Here is a 13,630-nt window from a genome sequence, read left to right on the forward strand (position 1 = left end):
CTATTTACTTACTAGATTACAAAGATTAAAAGTCAGGAACAGCCAGAGGGAAGATTCGATATGGATAAAGGGGAGCAGAGCTTCCATTTCCTCCCCAAACTCTCCACCCTCAGAGCACCTCCGTGTTCACCAAGTAGAAAGCTCTCTGCCACACTTTAGGGATTTTTATGGGGCTTTATTACACAGGCATGATTAAGTCATTGGTCCCTGGTGATTAACCCTACCCTCAGCACCTCTCCTCTCCAAGAGGTCAGGTGTTGGGGCTAGAAATTCTAACCCTCTGATCACCTGGATAGTTCCCCTGGTGACCAGCCACCATCCTGAGGCTGTCCAGAAGCCCTCAGCGACTAGTCATCTGATAAGAAAAAGAAATGTATCACTTCCGGAGATTCCAAGGGTTTTAGGCACTTTATGTCAGGAAAGGGCAAAGGGAGCCATATTGCAATATCTTAGCACCAAGATCATAGCTAGTGGCTGCATACAAGAAAGACAAACATGAGTGAGAAGCATTTCAGCACCTGGGAATGTGATGTTTGGTGTAAAGTTATTGCAGATTCTTAAGCTAGAGTTCATGGTTACACTTGAAGTGGGCCCCAATTTCTGAGCAAAGTATTGTGTGTATGTCCAATTTGACATGACTCCATCAGATTAGCAGGAAAATCTATAAGCAAAACCTGACAAAAAATAATGCCTTCTATGATACCTACAAACCAAAGAAGGGACTTTAGTGTTACATGAGGTAATATAAGTGTGAATTAGTGCCGGAAAATATAGCCTGAAGCATGGGAATTTATTTTATAGCAAGGGGTGTAAAGTTGATAGTTTTTCTTTTTCATGGAAACGTATACAATTTTAAAGTTATTTTCAAAGCAAATGAATATATAATTGGCAGATTATGTGGTTAGAGTGGGAGTCCTTAGAGTCCAAAATCCTTCTGCCTCGGACTAAGAGTTTGTGGGAGCACTGAACCTTTGAGATCCCATTTTGTAAAGTTTCTCTGATCTCTGGCAGAAGGGTATTAGGACATGTTCCCATTTGATAAAATTGCCAAATAGACACACTTTAGGAATTTTCTAATTCCCTTTTAATCATTTTCTCTCCCAACACATTGAAAAATTTCTACTTCCTGATATTCTCTTAATTTGTGAGTAAAGAAGACATATATTTCTGACACCAATTTTAATAGCTATATGTTTTCAAATCTTAAAGTGATGGTCATATTGTTGTTTTCCAGCAATAATTCATTAGTTTAAAAGGCCCACTCTACCTCCAATCTATGTGAAAATATATTCTTTAAATTTGCCACATGATTATATTATATGCACCCTACATCTGTGTAAGGACTTCATTTAGTAACAAAAAAGTGAATTAGAGTTTTGGTAGTATGTGAAGGACGTGTGTTTTTAGAACTTTTAATAATAATGTACAGACTCTGGCCATTGTTATATTAATTTCCTAATTTTTCTACATAATAAAGTATTAACTCAATAATCAGATCTATTTTTTAAAGAGTCAACATTAAACATCTTCAGAGAGAGCTAATCTATCAAATTTAAGACCATGAACACTGGTTGAAAGACATTCTATTTATTTGCTGGTTTTTTTAGTTGGAATCATGAGACTTCTATATTTTTAAATTCTACTTCTTATACTACTTCTTCTTATTATTAACAGAATATGCCCACTCCTCTGTCCAATATAGGAATGACAAAAATACAGAAAATGGTCATTACTTGGAACGATAATTTAGTAAAGTTTTGAAGGTCTGGGCATAAAATACTATATTCATGTTCTTAGTGTACTTCATGAATTTGACTGACTTGTTATGTCGTAGGTGTTCAATAGTTATGTTTTCAATAAATAACATGCAATGTAGAGTAGCACAAGGTGGCATTTAAAATGCAACCAGGAAACTGCTTTTTTCCTTTAATCTCGTCTCTATTTTTTATTTGTTGGATTTCAAAACATTAAAAAAAATCCTTAAATTGCACAAAACAAATATGGTTTGAAAAAAATTAAACTATGTATTTCCTAGAACTTCTTGTTTTAAAAAAGTGTGCACTTATTTTTAGCATCATTTCAGGATTGTCATATAATGAGGATCTCTCTCATGGACTAAAGCCACTATGCAATGATAATTAAGAACACCTAAACTTAACTCTATCCTTTAGTGAATTATATGAAGTAGAATTTCCAGTGAGGCTCCTTGGTTAAACAAAAAATGCCAAAGAATATTTTAACGGAAACAATTGCCAATATGAAAACAGAGTTGATTTTAATCTAGGTAATACGGATGTCGTATGTGTATATGTCTGTGCAGCCATATAAAATGGGCATTTTGGATAGCAGGAAAAAAACGATTGTGTCAAAGAATGTGATTATATCAAATGCCATCATTTGCTTTCAGATGTGTTGAATTCTATCTTTGATGCAGAATCAACTTTGTTAAATTGTATTGCAGGGCTGCTTTTGCTAGGAAAAAATGAATTAAAGTAAATAAAATGTTATTTAATAAAATAAACCAGATACAAAATCTTGCCTTGTATTTACAGATAAATTTTAATGGAATATTTCATGGTCTAACACAAATATCAGACCCAATGACACTAATTCTTGTACAGCCTTTGGCTTACCCTGTATAACAAAATCTGTTATTTAAAGTAGACTATAAAATACCTTATGGTAAGTGAACTTCCAAAGACACAAAGAAAATCTCCCATAAATTTAAAAGCTTATCTCAAATTCTTATTGGCATAAGCTTAGGATGGATATATTATTAATTGTATTATCTTAGGTAGTTGAAATATATAATACTGGTTAGAGTGTGAAAATAAAAAAAAATAGGTTTAGGTATTTTTGCTTCTGTTCCTAGTCAACATTAGTAAACACACATAAGTGAATGTAATATTACCTTTACAGATTATTAAAATTTTGGCAATCTCAAACAGATTTCCCTAAGTCAGCAACATTTTTTTTTTACCCTTAGTGACCATATTACAAGGTTCATATTCTCCAAGGAGTAACGATTAAATGTTGTACAAATAACATTTATTCTACTACTGCTTAATTTTTAAAAATTCCACTTAGAAGTTTACAAGGAAAATAGGCATCACTAGAAAATCTAAAATGAATGGATAATGTGGTCAGTTGAAAAAGATATGTAAAATAATGTTTGGTTTGTAACATCTTTTATAACCTGTCAGTGGGAAAAAAGAAAGTTCCATCTTTCAATGTCTGCTTTCAGACCTAAGAAAATGAACTAAATGAATAGACAATTCAGTAGTGTCCAACAGATAACTAAAATTCAAATTTTATTTTTCCATATGTATCAGACATTTTTTTTTCTGACAAGACTTTACTGAAAGATGAAGTGCAAATGGGAACCCTGTAAGAATGTTTATAAGAGTTGTACATGACATATTTTAAGCGCCACTAAGTACACATTGAATACTTTGTAAGTATATAGGCATATCAACATGCAAGTGTCATGTACCTAATATTACAATATGCATTTTGTTTTTTGATGATGTTTATGATAACAGTAGATTCAATAATTGTGTTTTTCTATCTTCTGTGCAATATGTTTATTTTGGCGAATCTTCTTTACAGCACAGAATTTATTTTTATGTTGTCATAAATATACCCTTCCAAAAGTTATGAATTTCATGTCATATAAATAGAACATTTTATTTTTGAAGCTACATTACTGGGAACACCTGCATTTCTGGGTACCATTTTCAGAGATAAGTCTTTAAATTTTTTTTAACATGGCAGACTTGTTCCAATGTTGATTAGGTTGAAATATTTATGATAAAAATGGAGCTTTCTTGAGGGAATATTTTTTTGGTTGAATGAAAAGCTAAACAACCAATTCACAAATACTGATGTGAACTGAATATGAAGAAAATAGGTCAGTAATCCCAAACTCTTGGGTTACTACTTAACTGCATCATTGAATCTACAATAAGTACAGCAGGTACAGTTAAATAAATTTGTAAAGAGATTAAAATTTTATACATTGATAAGGAGAAAGTACTAGTTTTGAAAAATCTCTAAATTATTTTTCTATTTATGAGAATCATTCAATACATTAGAAACACAGAGAAACGCAAAAAAGATAAAGAGATAACAATTCAGTTTACATTTCATAGTTTGTTCAGTTTGTTTGTTTTTTAACCAACTGGTGACCACTGCTTTCAACCATCAAATATTTTATTGCATATAACTTTCACTATCAGCAAATATAAAGAGAAAAGTGTCTACTAGGAGCATGTACAAGGAAAAGCATCTGAAGAAAGAAAACATTTGAGGTTTAACAGTACTGTGTATAATAGAAGTGTAATGTCGCATTCATACCGCACTTAAAAGTCCGTGTGGGAAATCACCGCTGTTCTGACCCTGGATGTGGGAAAAGTGCTTAAGTGCTGAGCCCTGGGAGGCCTTTTTTTTTTTTTTTCTTTTTTTTGCCCCTGCAATCTTCAAATATCTTTTAACTTTTTTTTTCTTTTGAAATATACAGTATGTGTTATAGGGGAAAATAGTGTTTTCTCTTTACATATTTTTCACATGTGGGCCCATTCTCTCCAAAATAACCATACATTTCTTGTAACTAACATATATATATATATATATATAAAACATATATATATATATATATATATGGAAAAGATGGTAAAGATTCGACCAAATATTACTTGTAACATAACCACGTAACATAGAAACATCTTACTTGAAGCATATTTTATAGATTCAACATCATAATTTGAAATATTTTCTTGTGTCTTTTTTTTTCTAAAGAAAAATCTGCTTTTAAAATGTAATTTCCTTTTCGAAAATTAAATTACATCATTTGAAAAATTCATATTATGTCTAAGCAGACACAATAAAGTGGGCATTTGTGGCAAGACTTTGCATTCATTGTTCAGGTATTATTTGTTAATAAGGAGGCAATTTTAAATACTTAAATTTTTGTCTTACATAGATAACACTTCTTGGGAAAATAAATCATTTACATAATTTTTACTTAAAAGCACAGCATTAATTTATGAGAAATTGTTGCATTTTAAATATTAAATGAAATGTCAGATTGGATTCCAAAGTGTTGCCATTTAAATTATTCTTTAAAAATCAACACAATTATATTACATTGAAATATCAGTAGGCATGAGAAGAAATATCCTTATAAAATTAGCATATTTTGCCTATAGGAAAAGTTAATGATAGAAAAGGAAAACCAATGCAGATCCATACACCACTGAATACACTAAAAGAAATTGGCTTTTGAGATTTCCCAGGGGCTAGGGAGAGGACTGTTATGATAGTCCCAAAGAGTGCTTCCTGGGATATCCTGTAAATCATTATTTCTTCTATATCATAGCCCATGTTAAAAGTGAGAGGTAGAAGGATTATTGTAAGTATGCATGGCAGAGAACTTACCAGCTATATCCAATAACTATTGCATTCAATATTAATAATCTCAATACATAAAAATGCTGATGAGTTTAGAACCCATTCTTACACGTTGTCCCCTTTAGCTCTCTTTATAATCTTGCTACTTTCAATCCGTTGCCTTTGGAAGGGTATAAGTGCAAAGGGTATGTCTGGGACACAATAGGGAGAGAAAGGGGGAAAAAATAAAATAAATAGAACAAAGGTCTGAAAAAATTCCCATTAAGATATAGTGACTCTAACTACTGACTAAGGGTAACCTGTGTTCTTTGACTGAATAAATCTGTACTTATAATAAAAGTACCATAACCTATTAAAATATACACACATTTCAAAGAAAGTTTAAGAATTCCAAGTTCAATTAGATATCAAGCAAAGTTTGAAACTCAGGTTATTTCTTTCTCTCCAGTTGTGCTAAAAAGTAGGCCAAATAATTTTATTGTGTCACATTAATGATTAAGAAAAACTTAAAGTGTTGTTGAATCAACTGCATTTTTAATTAATGCTTTAGTGCGTGGGAGGTGAAGATTAGCAACCTCTTGGATGGTGTTAAAGAATTCTTTAAAATCCCTTTGCATGAAGTATCCAGCAATAGAATTTCAGATATTGCACTGAGTATATTTCAATATTGCCAGTGTATATTTCAAAACAAATTCTATTATCTACACTAAGATTTCCTCTTTCCCAATATTCAAAATGCATATTATAATTACATGGGTTTCCAACATCCATACACAGCAAGTACAAGATACTTACATGTACGTACACTGTAGTTACCTATATTTTGCATAGTTTTTAGTGTGTACTTTGTGCCACTTAATAAAAAGCATTACGCAGTAATTCTCGTTAGATGTTTCACTTATTTCAGCTGTGGTTGCCAGCTCTTTTTGTTTTATTTCGTATATTCATCACAGATTACCATTCGCAAAGGGGGATAATATTGGGCACTTTTAGTGGGCTCTACGTAATTAGCAATATGAAAGGGAAGTTGCAGTAAGATACGAGGTTTTGCATTTTCTCCACAATTAAAACATGTAACATGAAGTTCATTTTATCATTCATCAAATTATCCTTATGTCCAAAGGAAAAGAAAAAGTACTTTCAATGTTCCCCTTGGTAACACTTTGCAATAAGTGGCACTAAATTACACGATAACTGGTATGTCACATGGAAGAACCATCACCGTCAAACAGCTGCTGTACATGTGCCTATATGGAATCTCAATGCTGTTACAATCATGAGTACATAATTACAAGTGAGTCTGTCCTTTTAATTTGAGATATTTATATTTTTACAAAGAAATGAAAATAAATGAGGTGTTAGCTTCTTTGCCATATTTAGGAAAGTTAGTTTTCTTTCTCTATTTTAATTGTGAGATTTCAATGCAATATTAATCATCTTGAATCAATATGAGATCATCCAGTTTCTAGATTAAACTCCAAAATCAGGTTCCTTAAACTGCTTCTTGGATTCTCTGGTAAAAGAAAACAAGTTGAAATTTCTCTCTCTCTATCTTTCTTTCTCTTTCTCTCTTACACGCACACACACACACACACACTCACACATAAACATACACATATCAATACTCTGCGCATGTGCTCTATCTTTGCTCTTGTACTCACAAACGTTCCTTTTTCTTCCTAATTTTAATAATCATTCTATCTAGGACACTCAAGAATGGAAGAAAAAAAGAATGCTGTTTACACTTCTTTGATGGAGAACGATCAATTTACACTGTAAACAGTACACTGGCAGAGAATAGCTACTTTTGGTAAAGAATAATACTCCATATTCTACTAGGGGTGTGTGTGTGTTCACACTCCTTCAGTTGAGTTCCGTAGCTTCTGTGCTCAATAAGCAGAGACAGAATTTGGCTCTCTGTGCATACGCATGTGCACATTTCAGACATTGCAATTGACATGGTTCTATTTTGAAATGTTATTTTGTTTTTTTTTTCCTGATTTTGGCAGAAATGGGCAGAATTTTTACAATTTATGTCCTTGTTTAGTGGAAATAAAATACATTTTACAGATAGGAAAATATGATTCTATTGCTATATTTTTCAGTAACTAAAAATGATACCTAATTCAAATCGAACTATCTTAACTGGCAAAACATTTTATTAGAGCCCACAAATCATAATATATTAGTTTCTTTTAAAGAGTTCTAATGAGTTTTTATATTACTCTAATGGGTTAAAAGAGTCAAAAATTTTGAAATACAACCAATTTTTGATTTCTAATTTTACAGTGCTATAAATAATGATTGAGTTATTTAGGCAACAATTTAGCAGTTGGAGCCAAGTAGAATATAGACAAAATGAAGAGGGATGTAAATACAGCATCAATGAAGAGTAGCAATTTTGTAAGTGCATCCTGAAATTAAGCTTTAAATAGTCATTGATGATGCAGTTTATACAACTTACTTCTGTAATAAGAACCTTTCCATTTTGTACTAACAGGATGAATTTTGTTTTGTGGAGTCTTTCTAAAGATTATGCATTGAAAGATATGAACAGTTTATAAACCTATTCTAGTTTCAATGTGTCTAGTAGCACCTACCTGATTCTCTCAAACTACCATACTATATTAACATATTATTGCATTTTTCCACAGATGGTATGGAGTGAACTGTAAAAACAAGCATGCAATCACATCAATGCAGACTTATTTCCTTAAAATGTCATACTGTATATGATTTATTATGTTAACACTCAACCACATCATATTATTTATGTTCTGTATATTCTGAAAAAGTGCTGCTTGACTGACATCGTCCTTTTTGTTTTGTAAGAAATCAACAAGATAAATGCTTCAACAATAAAAAAAAAAACAATTTAAAAATTCTAACGTTGTCTTTAAAAGTTTATACTTTTCTGATAAATAAGATACAGCACCCTTGTCTTCCATTTGATATTAATACATGATGTCATACTCAACCATTCTCATTTCCCAAAAATAAATTCCAAGATATTATTTTTAAAACCATAGGCCATCATGCTTTCAGACATCACAAGTATAGCTACCGTATTGTCCTATTTGTTTTCTTCTTAAAGGTGCAATGCTTCTGAATGGGAAAATAATTTTTTATCTAACTGGATTTTTAATTTTTAGCATATAATAAATTTAATGAGAACTAATCTAGCAATATTGTATTTTACTAGAAGAAATAATATGACTTTAGATTGACTCTGTATCATATGTAAGAATACAGCATTTCTTAATGGTTAAATACACCAAAATTTCAGAAATAATCCAGAGAAAGAGACTTTCACCTTGGAGTTAAAAGCATGGCAGAAATTCTCCATCACTCACTGTTTCATAAGTTTGTACCTCACAAAATGCATAGACAGGAATTTAATAAAGAATTAGTTCATTTATACAGAAAACATATCTTAAACACTTCTTTTTGGCAAACCAACATAGGTAAGCAGCTCTGGAACTGCCAAATTATTATTATTTTTTTAATTTTTAGCAAACTAAGAGTTTACTTTTAGGTTATTATTCAACTGTGGTTGTAATTGAAAACCTGAGGCTGTGCACTGGTTGTTAGCTTAAAATTACCTTTCCTTATAACATTGTGCTTCCATTGTATAACAAATAAAAATTAACAAGAACTAGAAAAATTTGTTGTTGAACAGTGCTAGGACATACAGACAAAAATACTAATACATGTTATCTACTTATAATATTGGTTTAAGTAATATCTAAAGGGATATAATGGACATTAGAAAATGCTTACTTATGACTGAATTACCTACAGCCAAAAAAGTTAAATATGTATCAAATAATGTTTAATTGGATTTATTATATGCACTATATACAGATACTAAATGTTTCAAAATTGTGCCCTATGGATACTTCAGTTTTGTTTAGGCAGGTGAGTTCTTATGGAGCAAATAAATTACAGAATCAAATTAGAGAAATGAATGAAATCTTTGTGATTCCCAAAGCAGTAACATGTTTGTAAAAACTTACTGGTAAATGAAGCTAAAATAACCTAATGGTGGAATCTATATAATTATATATAAGATGTCATGGCATGATTGCAATTCATACACATGGCTCCTGTATCAAATACTATATTTTTAAATAGCAAATTGATACAGCTTTACTAGTATAATCTCAAACATTCCAGAATCTATTCTACAGTGTGTTTTCTAGGGCATATGTTTCCAAACATGTCTTTGAAGGTGGACATGTGGAAAACACCGTAAACCTCTAATCTCTGATTAAACTTAAACACGTTAGGTCTTTACCTAATCCTACTACTCGTGAAAGCTGTCCAGTGGCAAACTGACAAAATTTATGATTTAATGGGGGAAAAGATGAGGGGGGAAAAAAAAACACTTTGCATACTTTTTTTCAATGTATAAAAACAACTCAATACCATGATCCAAGGAGATGATTAACATTGTTAAGGCTGTATATTCAAGCACTGTATGTTAAGAGAGCAATGGTGTGGAATTTAGGCAGTAAGAAATGTCCTGCATTATGGATGGTACAGTAATTAAAGAATGATGCTTTCGACAGCTGATTGTTGGTATACACTGGCCACTGATAGCAGTACGGTATGGAAGTTAATAAAGGTAGCAGAAGATGGTAGAAATGAATTCTGAAAGATGATAGCCAGTTTTCTCCAGCAGCCAGCCTGGTAAGGAAAACTCATAATCTTGGCCTGCATTTTAAATGAAATACTCTTTTTTCTCTTCAGCATTGACTTGGCTGCCTTCAGCATTGATAATGGCTGTGTCAGCATCTGGTGCATCTTCGGCTCCTTTAGCTTCATTTGTTAAATATGTTCCTGTGGGTATTGAGAGAAAAAAAAAATATATATATATATATATATTTGTTAGTTCTGTGAGACTGGTAAAATAGCCAGCGTTAGCACTGCATTCATTGAGGAAGGAACTTATGCCCGATTTCTTATATGTGAGAACACATTCTGAGACATAAGAAACCATACATTTCACTCTTCTAATGTCGCACACTATCAGTTTTCAGGTATATGTTATAGATGAAGCAGTGGCCAGGTTAACTGGGCGCAACTGCCTAACTGGAATGGGTAATGAGTAGTTTGATTTCTTTAATGATGGATACAGACCATGTGATCCATGCAGCTGTAGCAATCAAGGCCCTTTGTGAAGATGTTGATAATGATCACATCAAACGTGTCATCTTTCATTTTGAAAACTCCACTTAAAAGTAGATTATGTCAATAGTTTGCTACCTAGCTCACTGCAAAAAAATCACACATTTTCCTCACTGATATGGCCATATGTGTGTCTATAAACCTACAGACAAAAATGTTGGCTGAACACTTAACATTATAGTTGAATGTCAATCCTAGAGATAAATACAAACTTGCTATTTTTTTCCCTGAGCCAGTGACTCACTCTGTAACCTTTGGCCATTGGCTAAACATTATTTTGCTAAACGAATCCAACTTTCATTAAAATAATCAAGAATTCCCTGGAATAATTTCATATTTAGATCTCTCTGTCATGTATATGCATACACTCATTTAATATTTCACGATTAAGCTAGTCTTTAGAATATATTTTTGCCAAAGTTAAGAATACTTTGTTAAATATTACCTACCTTTATGTCTTGCCAGATATCGACCAAGCAGAAATATAGAACACAGCGTAACAAATACAACTACAGCCACTATTCCTCCTATAAGAGCATGATCAGGGCCAGTCTGGCCAGCCAGAGCATTGGGATCTAGAAAAGAGAGTAAAATATCACACAACTGATGTGTTATTTAAGTATAGAGGGCATATCTGCATTACAATGAGTTATTCTGAAAATTAGCACATTTCTACTGAAGTAAAATTTCATTAATGTGTATTAAACCAACCATCCAGTCAACAAATATTCATTTGTACAACATAACTGGGAATGTGACATTTGCCATATCAGTTACTGTTGCCATTGAGTTTACATTTTAAGACTGGATAAACAAACACATGTATAGAATGTTCCATGGTTTTATGCCTTTCATTCCTCTTCTCTTTCTGAAAATATGGGCGACTCTGTATATCCGTGTGTATGTGTGTATTTTTTTAGTTTGATGAACGCCACTATATCATTTAAGAAATAAAATTATGTCATAGGAAAGGCTGGGACTGAGATGATAACCCTGGATTTATTATCATATAAATATTATTTAAAGCTATGGCAATTGATGAACTCCCCAAGGTAGTGAGTCTAAAAAGAGACAAGAAGTGTGACAACTGAACTGAGGAACTCCCATATCTAAAGTCTAGGAAGAGAAAGTGCTTCCAGTAGAGCCAACTGAGCAGGAGAGAACAGTGAGTTAGGAAAATATCCTGCAGAGCACATTGTAGTTGATCAAAGGAAAGAACATATTTCAAGGAGAGGACGGTGTTACAATTTGTGTTTAATGTGATTGACAGAAGGAGGGAAATGAATACTCAATGTAGAGGATTAAGTGCCTATTTGACTTGTAGCTTTAGAGAAAGTAGCTAGAGAGGTACTGATTAATAATATACTTTCACATTTGGCCTTTAGTAAAATATTACAGGAAATACACGAACCCAGCAAAGGATAGCCAGCTTTCAAGCAGAAATGAAACGAGGAAAAGAAAGCCCAGACAACTGGGAACTCCAAAGTTTGGAAAATCAACTATTTATAGAAGCCACATAATAAGGGATTAAAACTGAAAGAAGCTTTAAGCAACAAAACCCACTAAGGCTGAACCCTACCACAAAGGTCGGATTCAGTGTACTGCCTCCCCTCCCAAGCCCACATTGCAAGTATCCTCATGCTAATTATTTTTGGTCTAAAGGACAGAGAAAGCAAAGAAAAAAATTAGGGTTTACAATTATGTCTTCAAAAGATCTTAAACTGTGATTATAGACACATGAATATGACATTTTAGGAGTCTACTGTGTTTTTCATGAAACTATTGCATGAAAGTAGCATTGTCTAGATAGACAAAAAAAAAAAGTCTATTTAAAACTTCAAACAACCTCAGGATCCCCAAACTTGGTGGAGGCAAGAAGTGGACTATAAAAGCTATGTAGTCTCCCTGAAGAGCATACTTCAGATGTGCCCATGGAATATAACTTACAGATTGAATTCTCCCATAGGGCAGCATTGGGGGAAACAAAAAAGAATGCACAAAGGAGAATTCAGTTTCTTCAAGGAAGTACAACTACTGCCAAGGCAGAGGGATCTTTGATTGCCAGTCTGGGATGTTTTCATAATTGCTATAGATAAGTGACTACTCAGTGTTTCTCATTCTCTATTTCCAAATGAGAGCGTTTATATTAAGAAGCACTTCCTCTTGGCTGTGTGCTATCATTGTATTTTATGTATGGGTAGAGAGGAGCATTAATAATTAATAATTTGTCCTTTGACAAATACATCCAGATATCATGAATAAGACTGTGAATATCTGAAGAGCTTAGTCTTCGAATTGGATACCTTGGCTTGATGGGACGTTAGGTTGAGTCTTTAGACAGGGTATGGAAGTGGTTTGTGTGAGGGAAAAGAAGTGAAAATATATTTGGTAATCACAAGGATATACTGGGGAAGAGACTTCTAGCGAATAACAAACATGTTTCCTTTTCTTTCAGTGCACATTGGAAAACATTTTCTGGCTTCACTTCAGTTAAATGTAATCATGTGATCTGTGTTCTGGACAACTGAATGAAGATCCAGCCAATAAAAACGTCCCATGTGTAAACTTCCAAGGTGATCTCAGGAGATACAAACTGAAACTGAGAGAAGCTACAAGAGTAAGTAAGGCTATAGATCACTCAGTCTCCACCTGGAAGAAAATTGCCCAGCTAAGAACATATGCCTTGAAAATTGTCCAACTAAGAATACATGTCCAAGGGGGAATAAAAAAGGTTTATTTTAAAAACACTGAGTATTAAAAAGTGAACCTGCCATTGCAGCTGTTGTCAATGTACCTTTCTATTATATATTACTTGTATTTCCCTTAATTTCTGCCATTAGCTGTAAATCTAAAAATTAAAAAACAGGAAGAAAAAGAAACAAAAAATAAGCCTGCCACACCTCTGAATTACCTATTCCTATTCCTTGCTTAGACACTTTAGAATGAGTTCCAAATCCCACTTCTTGCTCAAGTCCCCAAATACACATGGTCGTAAATCATTTCTCTCTCTCAGAACTGAGCACTCTTTTTG

The 13,630-nt window shown here is 32.8% G+C and overlaps 1 protein-coding gene across 1 annotated transcript in view; it reads right to left on the reverse strand.

Moving 5' to 3' along the window:
• Positions 1–5,921: 5,921 nt before the first annotated feature.
• CADM2 (cell adhesion molecule 2) overlaps positions 5,922–13,630 on the reverse strand; it is a 1,081,856-nt gene continuing 1,074,147 nt past the window's right edge. The window contains exons 9-10 of the mRNA XM_030329992.1: positions 11,049–11,174; positions 5,922–10,251 (exon numbers count right to left, since the gene is read on the reverse strand). Of these exons, the coding sequence (XP_030185852.1) occupies positions 10,133–10,251; positions 11,049–11,174 (245 nt within the window). The 3' untranslated portion in view covers positions 5,922–10,132. The remainder of the gene's footprint in view (positions 10,252–11,048; positions 11,175–13,630) is intronic.

Source organism: Lynx canadensis, chromosome C2 (genome assembly GCF_007474595.2).
Source record: "Lynx canadensis isolate LIC74 chromosome C2, mLynCan4.pri.v2, whole genome shotgun sequence".
NCBI lineage: Eukaryota > Metazoa > Chordata > Mammalia > Carnivora > Felidae > Lynx > Lynx canadensis.